The 24137-nt window shown below is 38.9% G+C and overlaps 1 protein-coding gene across 1 annotated transcript in view; it reads left to right on the top strand.

Annotated features, from left to right (window-relative positions):
* Window positions 1-23000, top strand: part of dsg2l (desmoglein 2 like) — a 23363-nt gene extending 363 nt beyond the window's left edge. Inside the window, exons 1-14 of the mRNA XM_053630149.1 lie at window positions 1-1269; window positions 1844-1969; window positions 4645-4791; window positions 5551-5692; window positions 7997-8163; window positions 9826-9978; window positions 10686-10871; window positions 12255-12517; window positions 13321-13463; window positions 15562-15783; window positions 15915-16145; window positions 18895-19022; window positions 21024-21287; window positions 22248-23000. The exon at window positions 1-1269 is cut by the window's left edge and continues 363 nt beyond it. Of these exons, the coding sequence (XP_053486124.1) occupies window positions 1219-1269; window positions 1844-1969; window positions 4645-4791; window positions 5551-5692; window positions 7997-8163; window positions 9826-9978; window positions 10686-10871; window positions 12255-12517; window positions 13321-13463; window positions 15562-15783; window positions 15915-16145; window positions 18895-19022; window positions 21024-21287; window positions 22248-23000 (2976 nt within the window). The 5' untranslated portion in view covers window positions 1-1218. The remainder of the gene's footprint in view (window positions 1270-1843; window positions 1970-4644; window positions 4792-5550; window positions 5693-7996; window positions 8164-9825; window positions 9979-10685; window positions 10872-12254; window positions 12518-13320; window positions 13464-15561; window positions 15784-15914; window positions 16146-18894; window positions 19023-21023; window positions 21288-22247) is intronic.
* The last annotated feature ends 1137 nt before the right edge of the window (window positions 23001-24137 follow it).

Below are 24137 nucleotides of genomic sequence, written 5' to 3' on the forward strand. Positions count from 1 at the left end.
GTTCCTCTAGGGCTAATGGATGTGTGGCCAGTGGAAGGGGGTAACAATATGTTAGGGTGACTTGATTTAATCCCCGATAGTCAATGCATGGCCTGAGTCCACCCTCTTTCTTCTCCGCAAAAAAGAATCCCATTAATGTGGGTGATGTGGAGGGTCAAATGTAGCCCTGTTTAAGTACCTCCTCAATATACTCTTCCAGTATGGCCCGATTCTTAGTGGCTGTCAACAGATAAATGCAGTTGGGTGGTGGTGTGGTGACTGCCGTGAGCTCTGTCGTAAGTAGGATGAGGGGGTAAGATGATGGCTTTGACTCTATTAAACACGTCCTGGAACTTCTCGTAACAGGTAAGAATTTCCACCTAATGTAGTGAACGTAGGTTGTGAAAGTGCATCCAGGGAAATCCGAGGATGACGGGGAATTTAGTTATAGTGATGACACCTGCACATCTATATAGTTATCTAATCAGCCAATCGTGTAGCAGCGCAATGCAAAAAATAACGCACACACCGGTCAAGAGCTTCAGGTAATGTTCATATCAAACCTCAGAATGAAGAAAAAGTGTGATCTTTTTTGCGACTTGAATTTGTTGCATGGATTTTTGTACTAGATGGGCCGGTTTGAATATTTCAGAAATTGCTAATCTCCTGGGATTTTCACACACAAGAGCTGCTAAAACTTACACAGAAGGGTGCAAAAAAAAACAAAAAACATTGAGTGAGCAACACTTCTGAGGGTGGAAATGCCTTGTTAATAAGAGTGGTCCGAGGAAAATGGTTCGAGCTTCCAGGAAGGATATACTAACCGTGGTGAGCAGAAAAGCATCTCAGCATGCACGCAACATCAATCCGTGCAGTGGTTGGGCTACAGGAGCAGAAAACCACACCGGATTCTACTCCATTCAGCCATGAACACTAATCTGAGGCTATCATGGGCACAGTTTTCACATGATCTCATTTTACTTCCTTATGTATTTCATAAACATTTATGATTTTTCCGTAACGGAAAACATTAACGTGCATTGTAGAGTATTCCAGCAGCAGGATTGAGGAAGCTCTCAGATAGCTACACCAGTGTGACTTCCTCCCTGCATTGACCAATGGTGACTCAGGCTCCACCTGCACTCAGGACACAAAACCGAGAGCTCCAGTTTCAGCACTCGCACTAAAACACAACATTAACACACTCACATCCTGCTACTTTTGTGGATTACTGTTTTGATGGCGACATTTCTGACTTTCTGCGTTTTAATAACCACGTTTTGTACGACTGTAAGTATTTCACTTGACTTTGAGGATGAAAAGGGACGTCTCTTTCTCAGTGATGTTGTAATGTTGCGGTAATGTAAAACTCTAAGGGAGATTTCTTTCAGGTAAATGCTTGGCTGGAATTCACAAGCAACCATGAGAGCATAACATTTATTCTCCTGGGTTTTTATATACATACATATTTATCTTTTTTTTTTTTTTTTTAATTATATTTCACTTTTGAAATTTTTTTATATTTATTTTTGTTTGGGTTTTTTTTAAATGTTTTTAAAATATTTCTATGTGTTTGTTCAATGGGTTATTGATTGTTTGTTTAGTATCTGCTGATTTGCATGGTTACTGTTGAGAAAATTTGCTTTAAGCACTTGAATTGTTAATGATTGTAATTGTAATAACCATAATAAGTAAATAATAGCTATTAGTTACAGTTAGTTGCATCATTGTAACTTTAATTGAAAACAAGTCCCAGAACTCCTGGCTGTGTTTCTTGGGAACCGTGTCATTAAACTGTTTCTTTAACTGCTTCAGTAGGATTTTTGTTTATGGATATGGTGTGATTGTACTTGTGAATGAACAGGTAATCTGGGCTGAAGCAAGTAAAGAAGAGCTGCGAACGCTCAATCGACAGAAAAGAGAATGGATCATCCCTCCAAAGAAACTGGTCGAGAATGTGGATTATACCACAGGTGATTTCATTGCCAAAGTGAGTATTTACAGTATATGGTATTTATAAGACATTACCAGTATGGATAATTATTCCATGACATTATTAGACTTTTACTTCTCATGAAGGTCATTGTAGGTAAAATGACGTTTTACGGGGAAAACTTACAGCGCATATGGGTTATGTAACATGCTCAAGAAAAGTATAGAGTAACCTCTGTGGCTTTTTCAAAGAAATGCTGTTATGATTACTGTAGTTCCTCCTTTTATACTCACAGACTAAGTATAGACTTCAGATTAGACGTTGTATTAGTAAGATTCAATGTGTTATTTTGTTTTTACGTGAGATGGCAACAATTTCATTTAAAGAGTAGATTTTTTTTTTTACCAATTTTTCAGAATTTCTGGTAATTGTTTTAATACAAACATTTAAAGCCTCTAACATGGATTTGACCTTGTGTTTATGTACACTATAATCCTCTGGTACAATACTTCCGTGTTGTGTTACTGTTTGTGTTGAGCACAGGTTCAACCATCTAGAGCTGGTCAAACAGTAGTCTACTTGTTTATATACGACGTATTTACATTTACTCGACTTGCTGTGAAGAACAGCCGAGTACAAGGACATCGCGGAGGTTGAATTCAGGTCCATCACGATACCATCATTTCGACTTTGACACCGATGCCGAGTTTAGAATCAAAATGGTTGGTGCCAAATGACAAAACAGTATTGCTTCAGGATACTTGAAGATACGCCTGTGATTATTATTTACAAAATAGATTTCATGATACTGGTCATGTCTATTGTCAAGGAAGTTTTTACCTTCCTCGTTACGTAATTTTACATCACAGTGTATGTCTCTGATTTTAGTAAGTCTAAGATTTTAACAATAGTGTGTTACTGAGCACATTTAATATTAGGTTTTGTAAGTTTGAGTATTGAAAATGTTTGCTGCACTGATTTATTGGAAAGAAGTTACTGCTCCGTATTTGTTCGTCACAGACGTCATGAGCCCTCACATCGAGCCTCATTGATCTGGATATGAATGAATTTATTTGGTTCACAGAAGCATTTACACCAGAAATATAGTATTTATGAAAATCCAGTATAAACGATCCATAAAATGTAGGATGGTTAAATCTCGACAAGCAATTTCATTTCCTTTCACGTACATGTCTGAACTGAGGGAGTCTGTTAAAGTTACTCATTAGCCACATAAGCCACAGATGTCTTACAACCTGAAGATTGGAAAAAGGCAGCTAAGGCATTCCTGATAGCAGATCAAGCAGAATAGTCTTGTTTCGTTTTGCACTGTTTTCAGTACCGTGTGGCTGCATCACTGACTTTCGCATGAGATCAGGCCTAAGATAAGTGCTCATGCGTGGGACACACTACAAGATAAACACAAAAATAGTGCTCACGGATGTTTTGTTTGTACTGAATTATCTCTCACTCATCAAGAAGAAGAGAAATGAATAATTTTTCCTTCACATATATCAGTTTCTTAGGAAACTGGGGTCAGACATGATACGGTACCCCTGGAACAGAGAGCGTTAAGGGCCCAACAGTGGCATCTTGGCAGGTCTGGGGCTTGAACCCCCAACCTTCTGATGAGTAGCCTAGAGCCCTAACCATTGAGCCACCACTGCCCTACCGATCAAATCATCCACACTACAGGATTTAGCCAGAATAAAACATCAGATTGTATCAGTCATGAGTAATGCACCCGACTATCAGAATTTCTCAGGAATCAAGCAAAAATAGATAAGACAAGTCAGCTTGTCTCTCATTGGTTATGTATCTGTTGAAGTATGGCGTTACAGTATGAATGTGTTTTTCCATTTAACATTTGGCATGTCTTCACACGCTACAGGATGTTGACATTTACAATTCTATGTAATGACTGGAATTTGTAGTAGCTCAGACTGAATGTAACACCCCACACTACAGGATTATCTGGTACGGTAGAAATTTAACATACGTGCTATGTAATATGTAAAACGTCATAAAAAATACTAGATATGCTGTTCAAAATTAGACCCCCAAAAAAAGTATTTGGACGATCACTAGTGGCGTTTTTTAAAGCCATCTTTACCAAAACACTGCATTTGGTGTATATGGTATAAATAAAAGATTTTGTTTTATCATGAATATTGTGGCTGCTTGAGATCCAGAGCAAACAGAAGTTGGCACCTGTGGCTACATGTATTAAATGGTCAGAGGATTTAATTGCAAGCGCTGTATCTACCATGTGAGGAATAAATCATGAGAGGATGTGCTGTGAAAAAGAAAGTACACCCTCCTTCAATTCAAGGTTTTTATTTATCACAGCCTAAATAACAATTGAGTAGTCCTCAGCAACTTCTATAAACAGACAGATAACATCAGGTAACCAAAAAAACCAAAAAAAAAACGGAACAGATTTCAATATTTAGTCATTTTTTTTTGCCCAAAAAAAAGCATTCAGAAACCAGCTGAGAGAAAAATAACCTGCGATTAATCTTACAGCCTGAACTTCTGATGCTGTAGAAAATAAATCAATACCTTCTGACCAATCAGAATTACGAATCCGACAGCACTGTGGTATAAATGCAGTTATGAACAAGATTAACAATGCAGTAATTGTAAAATGCTTTGACGCCTGCAACGGGTAACGGTTGAATGACCTTACACCCATGTGTACATGAAACTGTACTGTATGTGTTTGATTTCAGATCCGATCGGATGAAGAGACCAGGACGGATGTGGAATATTCTCTAATAGGAGCTGCAGTGGACGAGGGATTATTCAGCGTAGGCAGAAAGAATGGCTACGTCAAGATCCATGGCATCTTGGACAGAGAGAAAACCGCTAGTTATGAAGTGAGTGTATCCGTTGTATGACTTTGAGCACCCTCAAATAATATCACGTTTTCTGTAATGATAATGATGGTAGAGATGTTTATTGAAATACTAAAAGTAATTCAAGTGTTTAGTAAAGAGATGTTTAGTATTTATTTTGCAATAATAAGGCAGCACGGTGGTGCAGTGGGTATGGTGCATGGCCACCTCACAGCTCCAGGATCCCCTGTTTAATCCTGATATTGGATTACTGTCTGTGTGGAGTTTCACATGTCGGTGTTCCGTCTGTGAGGTGGTAATGATAATACCATGTCCACTTAATACCCACTTTAAAAAAAAAAGATACTGCAATACACTTGAGTGAAAGGATGTACACTGGATGTTTTTAAGCCACACTGTTGATAGGTAGGCCTTAAAAAGGATTAAACAACCCATAAGTACAAACCGTGAATTGCAGAGCTGTGTGTGGCGACTGTAAGAGTTTTCACGCTGGAATTTTATGTAGTGTAATTGTGACAAAATTTTATATTTGGTTTATATTGAAACATACTTCAAAAGAATCAGTTTTGTAAATTGAATCAAACTACTACAGAATGCTTAGTTTCCCTAATTTACATATTTTGTTTCCTCACCCTAATTTGCATAATTTCCACAGTAATTCTTTAGAAATCACCTGCATAATATGTTTGACGGAGTGTCTGTGTGTGTCTGTGTGTGTGTGTGTGTGTGTGTGTGTGTGTGTGTGTGTGTGTGTGTGTGTGTGTGTGTTTTTTCATTTAGCTCAAAGGGAGAGCTACGCTAATAAATGGAAAACTTGCTGAAAGGGACCTCGATTTGAAAATCATAGTTTTAGACCAGAATGACAACGCCCCTGAGTTTAAAGTTCAGATGATTGGTTCTGTTTACGAGCTCAGTGATGACGGTACCTGGACCTTATTTTTCATTTTATTTATTTATTTTTTTAAAATTTGGATTTGTGACTGAATTTGTCTTTGGGTTTTGGATTTTTGAATTTGTACATTTTGTGCAAGAAGTAAGGAATAGGAACATCATCAACAATGGGGTTGTGCGATGTTGCCCAACGTGAAGATTTATTATTACCACCTCCACGATCATTATTTCCCTATATCCCATAGTATTTTATTCCTCTAATACCACAGCATTTTACCAACAGTTCATTTTTATTTATTTTTTTAATAACAACATGTCATACTTTTTAAACATGTATACTTACATTTAATGTTATGGAACATCCGCAAGACATCTTAGTTACTGTTATCACTTATATTATAACAGATATAAACATCAGTCTTCCCTCATCAGCCTATTTTTTTCTCTCTCTCTTGAAATAAACAAGACAAAAAAAAAACACTGTCCTGAAGACTTTCCTGTATTGGATAACTTACTGACTGTTGCGAAATTAATCATCGCCTTCTGACCAATCAGAATCAAGACATTAACAGTGCTTTAGTTACACATACAGTGGATCTAAAAAGGCTACACACCCTATTAAAATGGCAAGTTTTTGTGATATATTAAAAAAAAAAAAAAACTTTTCTACATTTATTGTCATTTTTTAAATCCTATTCATTAAAGTGAAAAACAATAAGAATCATTTTAGTGTGAGAATTTTTTTTTTTTTTTTTTTTTTTTTTTTACAATTACCTGGTTGCATAAGTGTGCACACCCTTTTATAACTGGGAACACTGTAGCAATGTTCCGAATCAATCAATCGCATTCAAGCTCATGTTAAATACTAATTAGTGTACACCTGCTATCAATTAACGTGACTGATTACCCCCAAATAAAGTCCAGCTGTTCCTGGAGGATTTTCCTGAATTCTTCTTGGCAACATCCAACTAAAAAAGCCGTGAGCCACAAAGAGCGTACAAAGCAGGTACGGGATCACATTGTTGAAAAATATCAATCAGAAGAGGGTTACAATAAATGTTCCAAGGCATTGGATATACCATGGAACACTGTAAAGACAATTATCAACAAGTGGAGAAAATAGGTCACGACAGTGACACTACTAAGAACGGGACATCCCTCGAAAATGAAAATAAGATATGAAACTGTATGAGAAGATCAGGAGAAAACGGGTCAGGGAGGCTGACAAGAAGCCTACAGCAACATTAATATAAATAAATTGCAGTAATTCCTGGCAAGTACTGGTTGCTCCCTACATGTGACAATAATTTATTGAATTCTTTATATGTCTGGGCTATGGGGTAGGGCAGCAAGACGGAAGCCTTTTTTTAACAACAACAACGAAAAAAAAATCATCCAATCTCCCAAAACCATGTGGAATAATGTGTTATGGTCTGATGAGACCAAAGTTGAACTTTCTGAGCATAATACCAAAAGATACACCGTATTTGGCACAACAAAACATGGCACATCACCAAAAGAACACCATCCCCACTGTGAAGCATGGTGGTGGCAGAATCATACTTTGTGGCTGTTTATCTTCAGCTGGAACTATGGTTTTAATCAGGGTGGAGGGAATAATGAATAGCTCCAAATACCAGTCAATTTTGGCAGAAAACCTTAACGCTTCTGCTAAAACACTTAAGATGAAGAGGAATTTTACCTTTTAGCCTGAGAACGATCTGAAGCAAACCTCCAAATCAACAAAGGAATGGCTTCACCAAAATAAGTTCAAGGTTGGGGAACGGCCGATCCAGAGTCCAGACCTAAATCCAATCTAAAATCTGTGGACTGGCCTGAAGAGGGCTGTGCACAGGAGATGCCCAGCCAATCTGACAGAGTTCGAATGCTTTACAACGACGAATAGCAAACTATTGCTAAGTCAAGACGTGACAAACTGATAGACTCTTACCCAAAAAGACTGAATGCTGTGATAAAATCTGAAGGTTCTTCAACGAAGTATTAATTAAGCGCTGTGCACACTTATGCAACCGGGTTAGTGTACTCCCCCCAAAAAAGCTGCCATTTTAACAGGGGTGTGTAGAGTTTTTAGATCCACTGTAAGAGTAAGAATCAGCGGCCTTGTTAATGTCTGTGATATCTCAAAAAATATTTTGATGTCATGTATCACAAAAAAAAAATCAATATAGCCTAGCCCAATTTTACACAATTTTGTTTTGCATTGTGATTTTCTTTGGAGGGGGGTGGAGGGGGGGGGGGATATACGGTCCACGATATAGTCCAAAAAACTAAATCTCATATGTTTAATCTTGATTGTTAATACTCTTTCTCCTAGACACCAGTGTAATTGCAATCCAAGCTGACGATGCTGACGAGCAAGGCACGGTACATTCACAAATCACCTACAGGGTTATACAGCAGAAGCCGGCTGGAGAGATGATGTTCCAAATAGACCAATCATCTGGTGAAATCAGAGTCAAAATGAACACTCTGGACCGAGAGGTGAGAGCATCAGTCTGAAAAAGGCAGGTCTCGCAATCACCGCTGTAAGTTCGTCAACAGAAAACGAGTCATTCCAGAAAGAGAAACGTGTCTGGTGTAAAGGAAAGACGGAAAATTCGACACAATATTTAGTTAGAAGTTTAGAATCTGAGCTTCATATCATCCGAGCTTTACTATTCAAGGCTTTCTTTTACAGGTTCAGAATTCTTGGTAAAGATGGGTTGAAAAGATTTTAAAAGAGGTTCATTTGCTTAATCTCATACTCGCAATATGAGGGATATCTAAGCTTAAACTTTTGAAGCAATTTTATTCTAAGAAAAAGAAACTCACCCTTATATAATTCATAATTAAACCCTGCATTTAGTTCTTTGAGCAACCTCTCCTTGCCAAAATAACAGCATTGAGTCTCCTCCCAGAAAGCATGATGATATTGGAGAACACCGAGTGAGGAATCTGAGACACTCGTCAATACAGAATCTCTCATTGTCCTCTAAGGTTTCCATCGTTTCTTATGGTTTCGCTTCTTCAGCTCACACAACAGGTTTCCCTGGGGTTTAGATGAGGGGGCTGGAGTGACCGCGTCAAACGTTTAATTCCGCAGTCATTGAAATAATTTTAGATGCTGAACAATGTTAGGATCAGTGTCCTGTTAAGAGATTCAACCATTTATCCCTGACCCACTGGATCACCCATTGAGATTGGGTTCTTTTCTGTATAACCATTTTCCATTCTTTGTATCCAGCCAACCTTGACCTATTTCTGAACTCTCTGTAGTAGTAGTTTTAGTTTGTAGCTTCTGGTACATCTTTCACATAGGTTTATTTTTTGCATGGAGGCAGTGTATAATTGTAGATTGTGACCATTGGGGACCTCAAAAGATGACCACCTTCTGGGCATTTAAAAATGCTGTTTGCAAAGTATTTTAAATAATGACATTTCTAAAGCACTAGTCGTTTAGCTCGACATCTTTCAGGCTCCTAAATTTGTGATTATTGTGCTTTCACCTAGCACAAAAAATACCCAGTGTGAATTACTCAAATATGTCACACAACCACTGGTAAAGCTTTAGGCAGTAGTAACTGTAAAATGACTCATTCGGCTGGGGTAATCCATGCTCTCCTAAAAGAAGTTGTAATCCTTGACATTTTACTTCATCATGACAGTTTTCACAGTATTCAAACTGGAAACTACAACCCCAGTTGACCTGTTGCCAATTAACCTAATTAGTTGCAAAATGTTCCTCCAGCTGTTTCTTTTTTACTAACACTTACTTTTCCAGCTTTTTTGTTGACCCCGTCCCAACTTTTTTGAGACGTGTTGCGGCCATCAAATTCAAAATCACCTTATTTTATTTCTTAAAAACGGTAAATTTCCTCAAGTTTAAACATTCGATATGTTTTCTATGTTCTGTTGTGAAGAACATACGGGTTTATGAGATTTGCAAATCATTGCATTCTGCTTTCATTTCCATTTCACACAGCGTCCCAGCTTTTTTGGAATTGGGGTTGTACTTCCTCACGGCTATACGAGGCATACTACTGATCTACCAGTGTTTTGTTTATTGAGTCCTCCTTTAATACAAGACAGAATTCAAAGCAATGTTTTTTAGATTGTTAATATTTATGGAATAAGACTATTTTCAACTTTTCTTTTCTTGCAAAGAAACAAGAAACGTACCAACTGATCATCACAGGTACAGACATGAAAGGAGCCATGGATTATGATCCCAAAAACAGACCACTGACAGGAACAGGGACCGTGACCATCAACATACTTGATGTCAATGATAACATCCCCATATTAGAGAAGAACTCAGTGAGTGTTTTTCTACAGATTCATTTGCTATCATGAGTACCTAATGTCATTTGTCTTATAATGAAACACAAGACGTATTTAAACACAGTGTTACCAATCCGACCCAGTGTCACAGAAAGAAAGAAAAAAAGGTTCACATGCAGCTTATTCGCAGCACCTTCCATGTGTTGAATCTCAACATCCTGGCACAAGCATGTGTTGCATAGCAACGTATCAAAGTTTCACTCAGATGCTCTGCGTGACGCAGTATTTAAACCAAGCTAATCTCAAGAAGATCGCTATTTCAAGAAGATCAATATGCAATCATTAAATTTGACCTTTTGATCAGTTCATATCATATACTAACGCAGTACGGTAATGCAGCTATTTTCAAAATGCAGATATGCTCAACATGTAAAAATTATTTATTTCATATTGATCTTATTCAAGTGGTAAAGGTTAGCTTAGTTAAACGTTGTTGGTCCAGAGCATTCAAGTGGAAGTTTGGTATGTTGCTATGCAATGTATGTTGCTACCATAATGAAATTCAACATAATTCAGCGTATCGACGGTTCTGCAAATAAGTTGCATGGAAATGGTTTTGGGTTTTTTTCCCCCTATGGGACTGGGTTGCAACCAGCACCAATCAAACTCTGCAATCAGACTATCAAAACATCACGAAAAATGGCTGAATGCTTCTTCTGACCATGTGCTTGTGGTGTTTGCAGTACGAGGGTAGTGTGGAGGAGAATATCAAGAATATTGAAGTGATCCGTGTTAAAACTATAGACAAAGATAAGCCCCACACTGAGAACTGGGAGGCTGTGTACACCATCATCTCAGGGAATGAAGCCGTTCACTTCAACATCACCACCGACCCCGAAACTAACGAGGGCATCCTGGTGGTCACTAAGGTAAGACACACGGGGCACAACTGATGATCCTGGAAGGCATTATTTCACACAACAGTCCAGACTGAATCTGACTCTGGAAATAGTGGAACCAAACTTCTTTTTATTCAGTTTCTCAACATGACGAGTGAACAGGTTAATAATAACTATAAAAACTCAGTAATTAATATAAATAACTGAAGAATGCTCGGTTGAGATTTCCACCACTGTAACTAAATAAAAATTTGAAGAAAGAAATTACAGATTGTAACACTTCTGGGTTGAGTTGGGAACGAGGAGGCGGGAGGCAGGCTAAGGACAATTCAAAAGGGCTCTTTGTTCTCTTTATTTTTACTTTCGTTCAGTTTCAGCAGACTCTTTCAAAGATACACACACATACACACATACATGGCTCTGTGCTGGTTGTCTCTATCTCTCTCTCTCGCTCTCTCTCTCTCTCTCTCTGGCTTGTTACGGGGCAGCAGACTGAAAGCACAAAAAGACACATAAGTCAACTTGTGCTAATCCGACACAGGTGAGAATCATCACACGTTACCTGCCGGTTCGACCCTCGTCCTCCCTGTCCACAGCTGACACTCGATTATGCCCCCGCTGCCAGACAGACCTCTTGGCTATTCCTCATGCACTCTACTTTATAAACCATAGGTCTAGGCCTGAATCACGTGAAACCACCAATTTTTGGTTAATTAGCAGTTATTCTTGCAAGCTAATGAATAAGAATAACATGTAATCTCTGCCTTCGTGGCCTAAATTTAAGCGTGTATTGTTATCATTTCTCATGATGTTAATGTTAACCAAAAACTGCATATTAGTAACAAAATGGCAGAAGCTCACACTTGTGATTACACTGTTTATTAGGGAGGGTTTGGGATATCTAAAAGATGATGCCAACCCCCACCCTCCTTTCCCTTATTAATTAATAGAGCATGCTGAGAAAATGCTCAAAATTCTCTACCACAACCTTGAAAAAAGAAACAATTTCCTTGTGATTTTTGGTTTATAACATGTGCGACACCTACACTCGGAAAATGAACGTGTGAAAACATTATTTACAAAGAATAAAGCCAGAGTAATAAATCAAAATGCATGCATGTATGAGCGATGTTGTTCGTATTTCATAAGAATGAAAAATTCTTGAATTCTCACTCCCAGCCTGTGAGTTTGTAAAAGGTTCCTTAATACTGTGACACTGTGCAGCGTGATCTTATTTGACCATTATCATACTTTAAACTGTGTCCAAACTGTAACACCCCTAATCATGACTAAAACGAATAATAATATTCTCAGGCAAAAACCTATAGTACGTATTCGTTTTCTACTCTTTCTACATCAACTTTTCTTTGCTTTTATTCTTTGATTTCTTTATTATTGTCCTGTCTTTTAAAGGAGCTGGACTATGAGGAGAGGAAAGAGTTCAATCTGACACTGGAGGTCAACAACAAGGCAGCTTATCACAAGTCAGTGATTGTCAAGCGCATAACCTACACTATTAATATCAAAGTAGTGAACATGCCCGAAGGCCCTCATTTCAAACCCCCTGTCAAAGTCGTCTCCATCTCTGAAGACCACAAAACGATCGGCCTGAAGACGGTCATCACTACGTACACGGCCACGGACAGCGATACAATGTTAACCGCCACTAACGTCAGGTGAGAAATATACAGTACAATTATGCACAATTATAGTTAGAATTCATTTATTTATTAATCTTCAGAAAGCGCTTTATCCTAGTCGGGGTCGCACTGTATCCGGAGCCTATCCGTGGATGGGACGCCGGGCCATCGCAGAGCACTACACACACGCACGCGCACACACACATATTCACACACTAATTTACAATTTAGAATAGCCAGTCTACCTCCAAGCATGTTTTTGGGCCACTTCTATTAAAGCTTTCATTTAAAAGAACAACATTTTGGCCTGCACTGTACATGATGGGTTTAGTTCGCTTTTACAACAGTGGCTAAGGAGAAGAATAGAATTCATTAATATTTTAACAGACGAGAGAAGAGAATCAGAAAACCTTGCATATTATAGTGGTTTGCATATTTAAAAATGTATTCCAATAGGTTTGTCGAGGTGTTTCTTTTATTCCTTCTGTTTCACGTTGAATCACATGCGCATGGTGTATTTATTTATCTTAAGCCGTGTTCATTCTTCCAGCCAGCTCGCGCTCACCATGTGTCGGAAGTTGTGATATTGTGAATGACGTGACTGTAATTTATCTGTAGGATACGGTGGTCATGTAAGGAAGAAACCACTTGAGGGTGGCTGTTATAGGAAAGAGGCTATGGAAAGTTCATTATTTTTCTAGAACAGCACAATGTTTTATTCCTCTTACTTTAACTAACTTTGTGTGAAAACATACTGTATCGTTGTTTAAAGTTAGGGCTAAAGGATTAATTTGTTGCTAAGGCAAAGTTTTAAAATTATTATTACTTTATTGTTGTAGGTATTTAAAAGGAGAAGATGTGGACAGCTGGGTGAGCATTAATGAGCAAACAGCCGAGATCAGACTCAACAAATATCCAGACCGCGAGTCCAAGTTCCTGATCAATGGAACGTACTACGTCAAAATCTTATGCATCACCAATGGTACGTTATCCAGAGGTGGGAGCAGCCAGTGATATAGATGACTGGATCAGGCGATTGTGACTATGTTTGAAATATGTAAGGGATTAAATACTGTTATAGGATAATAATTAATGACAGGGTGGTATAATAGCATGTCCTTTAACGTTGTATTCCTCTTAACCAACAATATTTTCTTTATTAAAGAATGACAATGCCATAATTTTTTTATTCATTTACATACATTTTTGTCCCTTTATATACATTTAATGTTGTGGAATGTCCATGGAAAAAGTTAGTTCCTTTTATCACTCATGTTGTAGCAGCAATAAACAGTCGTTTCCTTACTTTCTTTGAAGACAATACGACAAAAACGGCGCCTGTTACCAAGAAAGCCCTCTATCCTGAAGAGTGTCCGAAAACTTAAAGCTACAGCTCTGCTGTATGTCTGATTGTTACAAAGCACCGACACTGGAGACTCCTTCCATAAAATACTAAACAAACGTCTCCTTACAGATAACAGTTATACATTTTCCCTAGTTAAAAAAACAGCACTTTCATTATGTGGCGCGTCCACTATATACAGTCATGTGAAAAAATAAGTACACCCCATGTAATGTAAGTTGCTGGCTTTTTTGACATATTTGATCCTCTTTGAAACAGTGCCTATTAATAAAGTTGATGTACTTGGAAAAAAAAAACACAAGGATAATTAGCTTTTTCAATCATTTCTTCACCAGAAATATCAACAGATTTCACAGACTGTGGAAAAGTAAGTACACCCTTGGCCTCAGAGGCTAATATTGCCCCCTTTAGCAGGGAAAAAAAAAAACTTCTTGTAGGTGTTTTGCATAATTGTCCATCAGTCTCTGACATTGGCTTGCTGGAATTTTTGACCACTCTCCCATGCAATATTTGTTCAGATGCAAGATGTTTGAGGGTTTTCTTGTTGTACTGCCCGTTTCAAATCCCTTGACAGACTCATAGGCATCCACAACCTTTTTTCTGAAGGCCGTACAGGGCTCTTTAGATCTTGGCATGATGACATCACACACCTCAATTGCAAAGGGAACACCAGACATTAGATACAAGAGGTATAAATAAGACCGGTTCCACCTGCACTTCCTAAGCAGGTTCTAATCACTTCTTGAACACCTGATTCTAATTGTATGGGTTTGAAGATGTGATAAATGTAGGCGTGTACTTACTTTTTCCATGTGACCGATCTGTGTTTTTTTTTTTTTTTTTTTTTTTTTCATTTAAATTGTGAAAATTATAACAAATTGTTCATTTTATGTCATTTGATAGAGTATACACTTTATTAATAGGCCCTGTTTCAAGGAGGATCAAATGTTTGCTTGTCCAAATATGTCAAAAAATTTTTCACATGACTAAGCCCTTGTGTAAATTGTTGCTATAGAAACATTAGATTAAGTGTATTAATATAAACCAGTTGAATCAACACTTTCTGACCTATAAGAATGGAGAAATCAACAGAACTGTCGTTTAATAGGCCTAAGTGTTATCAATCAAGAGATCAGTCCTGATGCTGGATTCAAGTCGTGTGTGAGAATTCAGGAGAATCATGAAACCTCTCATTATTCCAACTTGCTGTTTTGTTTACTAGGTAAAAATGGAGGAACATTAGTTTTTCTTCTAACATCTACCATTAGCCAGCGTTACCGTATATATCTGTGTGTTTATGTTAAACATTAACGCATCTCTTTCCGATATTCAACAGAAGTGGGTGGTGCAATTTATCCATGAATGTTTGAAATATAAACTGAAATTGTAATATAAACTAAAATTCCCATTGAAAAACTTCATTTCCTAGGACACATGACATGTTTATATATCAGTTGTCTCACTTCTTGGTTTGGTCAGAGAAATCAGGGATTAATGCTGCAAAAATATCCTGTGTGTATTGTTTTCCCAGTCAGAAGGTGGAATTCTGGGATTTTTATTCTATATGTAGTGAATGCGACATTATAACATCAGTGCATACAGTCTTAGTACATTAGTAAATTTAGTTAAATTATAAAAGCATGTATATGTATCATATATGTACAGCTGTAATAATAGAATGTCCTAAATATTATAATGTCCCAAATCTTTGCCATAGATTTTGTACCCAAAACTGCGACAGGAACTCTTGCAATTCAGGTGGAGGATTTCAACGACCACTGTCCGATTCTGACCAGCTCAGTCCAAACGCTGTGTTACAGCAACCGCGTAGTGTACGTCACAGCCACGGACGGGGATAAATACCCCAACGCAGACCCTTTTACATTCACAGTGGTTACCAAGGACACAAAGGAGAAATGGAGCTCTGAGCGTCTTAATGGTTAAGTGTAAAACACTTTTAATTCAGTTTAACATTAATGCTGTGACACTTAAATAATTTAAGTGCTCACTTTAATTCCCTGTACTTGTTTCTCGTTTGTGTATCTGACAACTAATGAATTCTTTTCACAGAAACAACAGTCATTTTGCACAGCCAGGAGATCCTGTGGCCGGGACGCTACACAGTTGGACTGGATGTCCAAGACCAGCAGGGAAAGTCCTGCGAGGTTCAAAAGCTTCAGGTAACCGTGTGCACATGCACTGAGGAGCAAGTGTGCCGACCCCAGAGACGGAGCAGCACCAACACTGTACTGGGAGCAGGTGGAGTTCTGGTACTACTGCTAGGAATCCTGCTTCTCTTGTGTGAGTACCATCACCTCAGCCTTGTCATGTTCTCCACTGCTCTGCGTTTTTCTGTTAACTTATCTGCTGAGTCTGATGTTCAGATGAAAATAATGCACTGAGTCTAAGTAACATGGATTGTGAGAGGCAGGATGCAAGTGTGTAAGGGAACAAAAATTTGAGGCTTGGACTTTAAGATACACATATGCACGATAAGCCTTCGTGACAAAACAAAGAAACAGTAAGGTGTATATAGACAAACTAATCAAGAAGTAACACGAAACAGGTACACACAGTTGGATAGCAAATCAGTGAAAGGAAATGGGTAAAAACTTAAGTGCATGATGCTTAGTGCCATGGCAACTGTAGCACAAAGGGGGAATCCGTGACATCATGTATGTTGAATGTTTACTTTGAGTAGCTGTTACATTTGGATGGATTTCTCTAAACCAGCAACAAAAACCTATGTACTAAGTAATAATTGTTTAATATGTCATTTTAACCCCCAAGAAATTATTACAAATGCATAAGATAATCTTTACACCTTTAGTTACTTCGTTATCCTCTTCATGCCCTTTAGGATGCATAAGGCCACTCTTCCATCCCTTTCTGTCTTTAGTTGGCACCTCTGGCTTTTTCAAGAAGCCTACCCGAGATCTTGCCCTTCTTTCTCAACACTCTTCCTTCATATGGTCCGTGGCCTTCCTCTTCTCCTTCGCCCCTCCGTTGTTGTTATTCCTCCCAAGTATCTGTTCTATGTATTGTACCCCCATCGTCTGGCCAATGGATACTCAGGAACACATCCAGCCTGTCACTATCTACTACAGTAACTTTCCACATTTCAGCACCATAAAGTAGAACTACATTGCTGCTAGAAATCTTGGGCGTCATCCTGGTGCTGTATTTTGTGGATCTCCATGCTGCCTGTAGGGCACAGAAAGCAGTTCTAACTAATAACAGTCTCCTCTGGATGTCATCTTACATTTCTCCTTTCTTGGTTAGAAACAATCAAGAAACAGGAAAGACTCTACACCTTCAACTTTTGTCCCCTCAATGTCTAAGTGCTCCTCTATTCTGCAGATCAATCGTAGTCATTTGGTTTTCACAGTGTTTGATCATCAGGCTGATGTGCTTTTACCACCTCATTCAATCGTGTTGTTTTTTTTTCCTTTAGATCGCTGAACCTGCTGGATAGGAGCACAATATCATTGGCATAGTCAAGGCCTTTAGTATGTTAGTGAATTTCCATCAGATTCTCCTATTTGTGATGTGGGTATTATTCGTGATCCAGTCAACAACAGTGATGAAAACATCACACACCCTTGTTTTACACCGCTCTTTACCTTGAACTATTCTGATGTTCTACCAGCTTCCAGCACGCAGCTTATGCGTCCATCATACATCTACCTGATGATGTTTACAAACACTTCTGGAATACCGAATTGCCTTAAGAGTTTCCATAATATTTCCTGTCTCACATTGTCAAATGCCCTCTTAAATTCTATGATGTTTATGTACAGAGGGGCTTGCCACTCTATGATATTCCTCAGCACAAATATCTGCTCTGATGTTCCTCTGCCACTCCTAAATCTAGCCTGCTCGTCTCTGAGTTTCTTGTCTACTCCTTCTTTTATTCTTTCAAACAGGATTCTACAAAAAAAAAAAATTGGCAGGGACTGACAGAAGGGGTACACCTGTAGAGTTGTCACCGAGGGTGGGATGTCCTTTCTTTGGCATCTTAACAATGAGGGCTCTCTTCCAGTCATTAGGCACTTTTAGGATGTGATTGAACAACTTTATAGAGTTCAGGTATAGCTGTCTCTAGGCTGTCCTTAAACATTTCAGGTATGATGCCATCGATTTCCACTCTTCAGATTCTTGAAGGCTTTTTCTACCTCTATGCTCATCTGGATGTTGGCCTGCATCCCATGAACACTACGGTTGCACATGTAGTCCTGCTGACCCTCTGGGATGAGGATGAGGTCATACTGTGTTCTTTCCTCAGTCTCTCTTTGCAGTTGCTCATAGAAATCTTCCTTCTCTTCAACCTCTGCCTCGTTAGTCAGGGCATACACCTGTAGAAACAGGTACTGATGATTCTATCACTCACTGGGATCCACTTCAGTAAGCTCGCTTCATACACCTCTATGGTGTTCGCTGTCATGTCCCAAGTCTCTCCGAACCCCATCCATCGGATCTCACTCAGCCCGAGGATGCATAACCTAAATTATTTCACAATGTTTGTGGTCTTTCCCAGATGGTATATTGTCCTCATGTTCCAGCATCCTAGTCGTAGAGTGTTTTGGTGTGAACAAGGATGCTTTCTGTGACTCTTTCTAGCCTCTGGCTTCCCTTGCCTTCATTTCCGAGATGTCCCAGTGCAGGTACTCGTCACATCTCTGGGTGGTGTCTCTTATTGCAGTGGTATCCATAATCTTCTAGTTTTTTACAGGAAGAGGTGACTGGCCTCTTGCCCAACCTAGAGGACGGCATGGATTCGCTGTTGGAGTTACCTTTCCCTAGCTACAGGTTCCAGTTATCAAAGATGCTGGTTGGCTAGTAAACTAGCTTGGATTTGAATTTCAGTATCTGAATATGGTTTTATGCCATATTCTTATTGGTTTTTGAAAAATATACCACGACAACTAAGATTTTTAGACCATAACAATGACATTTTATTGCTAACATTAACTAAGTTAGCTAGCCAGTTAGTAAATCTCAAAACTAATTCACATGTGTGACAAGGCAAAATTGTTAAATGTGTTTGCAGTGATTCCGGTGCTTTTGCTGTTGTGTGAATGTGGAGGAGCTGCAGCTTTTGGTAATTTCCAGGCCTTTCCATTCGAACAAGAACAGCACCTCATCACCTATCACACTGAAGGCCAAGGAGAGGATAAGGTAGTGTGTGTTATGTGTCACACTAGATTTCTGGCTCTCAAGTGGAGCAGCTGTCTAATACTGTAGCACTTCTCCTACGAGCAGTGCAATTTGCCACGGCTTGGCAACAAACCCAAACTGCGTATCCTGGCCAAATAGACCGAGTTTCTCTGAAGGTTGATTTTATAGACACAAATAGTAAAATGCATTCAGTCATTCATCTTCAGTAAGTACTTTATCCAGGGAGAACATGTATAACTGTACACAGGCAGTGATTCTCAGGCAGGAGATGTCGTACGCCCAAATAAACCTGCATAAAAAGGAGAAATAATGAGACGGAGAAAGTAGTTGCATTCACAGCAGGCTTTTCTTCAGATTCAAATAACAAACTGCAGCAGATACAGTACAGTATTTCTTCTCAATTGGATAAAAAAATAAAAGTTACATAAATCTAATCCATGCGTCTGCATCGTTTCGATCTCATACAAACACCATTTTAACGCCAATCTAACGCCGTTTACCTAACCAAGATTTTTCACTTGTGTTAATTCAGTAAATCTGTATAAAAATAACAATAAACTAGATATATAAACATCTTGAGTACAAACATTGCTTTACTTACATATGTAAATGCGTACTGCAAATGAAATGGCCCAAAGTGTGCTACTTTTTGATTTTATAAGCTTAAACGGTTAAACAAGATAACATGAACAAGCAGATTAACGCTTATTTGCTAAAAGGAGAGTAGTACTGAACCCCTGAGTACACATTATAGTTGTTTACTAGAACGGTACAAACCGGTAGGTTAGTGCCGTAACTATAGACTGCTTATTAATTAATTCCTCTTTAATAACGCTAAAAACAATTTCTGGAATATTGTCCCTTAGAAAAGTAATAGGAGCCTTTGTATGCAAAGATAAATTATTTACAAGCCTTGCAGATGCATTTTTTTAATCTAAAAATATATTGGGTGCCATCTTGAAAGCATAGCAATACATGAAATGGGCTAACCATGGACTTTTCCCCATTTCTCACAATAGTAGCAATTTGCATACATTTTCATTATTTATTTATTTATTTAAGTATACATTTCTAATTTAAAAAAAAGTACTATGTGATAAAATATAGCAGAATTGTGTGTAATATGATTGTTACCTCAACATTTCTGGAGTATTCTATTGTAGTTTTAAGCGTTTACGCACCTGTATAAACAGGAGAAATAATAAGACACAAGACAGTCCTTGTGTACAAGGCAAGCTTGTGGTTATTACTGATTGAGTTTTGACTCAACTACTCCTGCACTGCAGTGCTGCCTCTAGTGGTGACAATTAGTAATAGCATCAAACTGAAAACCACAAAGAAGATGGCTAAATGAAATGAATAAGGGGAAATAGTAAGAATTTAAAAAATATTGTGACAACACATACTTGGGGAGTTGCAGTAACCTAAGCTCAGGATTGAATCAGGGACTCTGAAGCTAGTAAGCAGTAAAATATAACTTGACATTTAAAAATAAAAAGATTTGAATTTAACACTCTCTCTCTCTCTCTCTCTCTCTCTCTCTCTCTCTAAAGTAAACTTGTATGTATTTTATTTTAATGGAAACTGTACAGCTGGGGCTGAATTTCAAATGCTATTAATCAGTATGTCTGCAGCTGTGTTTGACCATTTGATGTTCTACACTACCTTTAGCACTGTGCATGCATGGCTCGCTTGGGATCTAGTCAAAAACGCTAAACAAATTCAGGGCAATAATTTTGTTTAAAGGATTATTGGTAATTCACTGAGCCAAGCCTGGCCACACAGTCTGGGGCAAAGTGTTGCGAGTGATTCAGCATTCCTCATGATTAACAAAATTTGTATCTCAACAATGCCAAGGCCATCCATCACTGCAATTGGAAGAACTGACTTTGTTTATGATGTAGATTTTTTATTTTTTTAACTTCTGGTTATGTAAAAGTTGTTGAAATCCTACCAAGATGACATGGTAAACTGCAGTGGTCTATCTCCCTGTTTCCTCAGGAACTATCAATGCTGCATCACGTACCCGTGAATGTAAACGGTGGCAGCAATGGGAAATTGGTAGCTGGATGGGGAGCACGTGAAGACTCGAAGAAATATGGATGGGAATCTCAAGAGGAATACCAGTGGCATGTCGACCAGTATAAAGGTTTCATTGTTGCTAAAAAGGCAACTGTAAAGGGAGGACATTATGAGCGTTGTACAGTGAGCAACTTCAGTCTCATTGCTCTATCCGAGACCTACTTAGGCAACTACTATGCAAAGGTTAGTACTTTTTCACAACCTGAAAGAGAACGGAAGCTTTATACAGAATTACAGCATGTCGTGTTAATTAGTCTCACCAGGCAGACGTGATCTCAAAGTAGGGGCAGCGTCTGACCGCAAACGTACAGTACTGTAGAGTACCATGGCAGTAATCCAGGATGGCTGAGAAATAGCGTGTTGACTGGAAATTGGATTGTGATTTAAAGAGAATGCATGTTGGCACAAGTGTTTTGTTCATATCCATTCATTCATTTAAATTGTCTTCAGTAAGCACTTTATCCTGGTATGGATCACAATGTATGAAGAGCCTAGGTGTGATGCAGGAATACACCCTGAATGGGACACCAGTCCCTCATAGGACACCATGCACACATTCAGTCACATATTAATTCACACCTAGGGGCAATTTCTGCCTACCAGCATGTGTTTAAAGAGGTGGGAGGAAAAAGGAGAACCAGGAGGACACCCACATGGGCACGAACATGTAAAACTCCACGGGGGTCTCTGGAGAGAGACAGTGCTACCCTGTTTGTACTCATTCTTACCACAATTCTCGACCAAGCTTTTGAAAGTCTGTCTCTAGACATGTATTGTTCTTAGAGATCAGGTTTGGACCTGCAAGACTGTGCATTAATAACATTTAAATTGTTCTCTATGGGGAAATATTTACGTGGAATATTGGTTTTCACATACACACAGATACTGCAAATACAGCATTTATCATATATTGTATATACAAAAGATTTTATGGTTTCGTTCTGCATCCAATCCATTTAATGGAAGCCTGAAAAGATTTAGTTTAGTCCAATTTTATGAGTGATGAAGCTGTTTTATTTTGCTGACTCCAACTGAACCAGGCTGGTCTTACAGTATTTTGAGTGTACCTGTTGTTTTTATCTGCTGTGAGAATGATTAGTGGATTAGCAATGTTGAATTCCGATGTCTTGTGTGTTGTTGCAGAAAGTACAAGAAAAGGCACTGCAGGAAGCTAGTACAAACCAGGTGCTCGTGTCTAACTACGAAACCTGCCACTCAGTCACTGGCTCCTTGGAGGACATCTGCAGCCATCTACACGAGGATAACAATCTGGATTTCCTCGATGGCCTCGGGCCTCAGTTCAAAAGGCTCGCCGAGATTTGCTGTGGCTCGGCCATTAAACTCGAGGTCAGCTCCACTCCCATGCCTCCCAAAACAGTCTCCTCCAGTTCACAATTGGGTGTCAAAGTGGAAAGTGCTGTTGGTGGTGTCCACAGTGAGGCCGCCTCCGTCTCTGCATCCAGCTCCTCCTCCACCAACCAAATCACAACTACAGATTATGGAGAGAATATTAGCAGCGAAGGCGCCACATCAACAACCACTGTAGGCCAAACTCTTTTCATCCAGCAGCCAACTGTCTACCTTTCCTCTACCCCCATGTACGTAGTGGAGCAACATCATCAGCCCACCTTGTTTCTGGCTTCTGCTCCAACCCTTCCCAGCCTGGGGTTGCAGCAAGCAAACACCAGAGTACTGGTGGATCCCGGTATTGGAGACACAGTGGTGCATGAGTTCTCAGACCACCATGACCATCAGAGCACTGTTTCTGGTACTGTTCAGGTCGTAGAGAGCCAACGAATGGAGAGAATGGAGCCTGCGCATGTCCTGCAGAGCTCCTCACACTCCAGCATCAGCAAGAGTCCGAGTATGCAAGCCAGAGGGCAAAGTGGATGGTGATGGCTTTAGGCAATGCATCAGTTATCCCAAGTGGCCTTTCAATGTCACAGCAAGATGTGCCTCTATTCGCAGTGCCATATAGTGGAACTCACAAACAGGTGTGAGAGCAAAGGGTTTCACTTATTGAGGAAAGTTTCCAGTCAAGCTCCACCTCCTAATGCAAGTACAAACACGCTCACACGTTCTACATGCATACCCTTATTTTCGTGAATTCAGCCATTAGTTCTATGAGGTTATGCCATAAACCTGACTGACCAGAAGAGCAAGTTTGCACCTAACAAAGATAAAAGTAAACACCTTTTCAAGATCCATACATTCATTCATAGTGATGGGCATGAGTAGTCCACTAATTAAGTCCATCTTATGTAGCCTCTTAATCAATGTACTATTCTATTATAGTTATAATGTTTTCGTTATTAGCATCAATTGGTGCTGCTACAGTACATGAAACAACAAAATGTCACACGTGTGCCAAATGTAATCAGTAATTGGGAAATTGTTTGTGTAGTACTCAGCTAGAATGTCCATCACTAATAATTAGCCAGATAGGCTTTTTTATTAGGTTTTGACATACTGGTCTGTAATTCATGTAACAGAGAGAGGTTTCCAAACAATACATGTATCATCAATTATTATTATTTCTCTCTTCAGATAGCAGATAGTGGTTTTTTGTTTGTTTCTCTTCTTCCTTTTTTCATTTCTTATCCAATAATTGAAATAGAGTGCACGGCATTTCACTCATATCACTGTATCTTCCATATGAAAGCTTTCCACTGATTAAAAATAATGGCATCACACACACACACACACACACACACACACACACACACATAGACACACTATACAATTGCCTGTTTCAATCATTTATGCACTCCTTGAGCGACAACACTGCAGTGCCACCTGCTGGAATAAAACACTGGGTGAATTTGTGCTGTAAGCCTGATAAAAAATCTCTTACTGTGGTGGGATAACCTAAAAAGCCATCCTTCTTTAGAATTTGAAAACAGTTTTTCAAACACCAGACCGAAACGTTCCCTCCCTAACCTGTATTTGGCAGATGCTATGTGTTGACGGAAATGTCTTTTGTTCACCTGTGGGTTATTTAAAGCACGTTATGGCACCAAGCTGTGAATGTTC

Source organism: Ictalurus furcatus, chromosome 7 (assembly GCF_023375685.1).
Source record: "Ictalurus furcatus strain D&B chromosome 7, Billie_1.0, whole genome shotgun sequence".
NCBI lineage: Eukaryota > Metazoa > Chordata > Actinopteri > Siluriformes > Ictaluridae > Ictalurus > Ictalurus furcatus.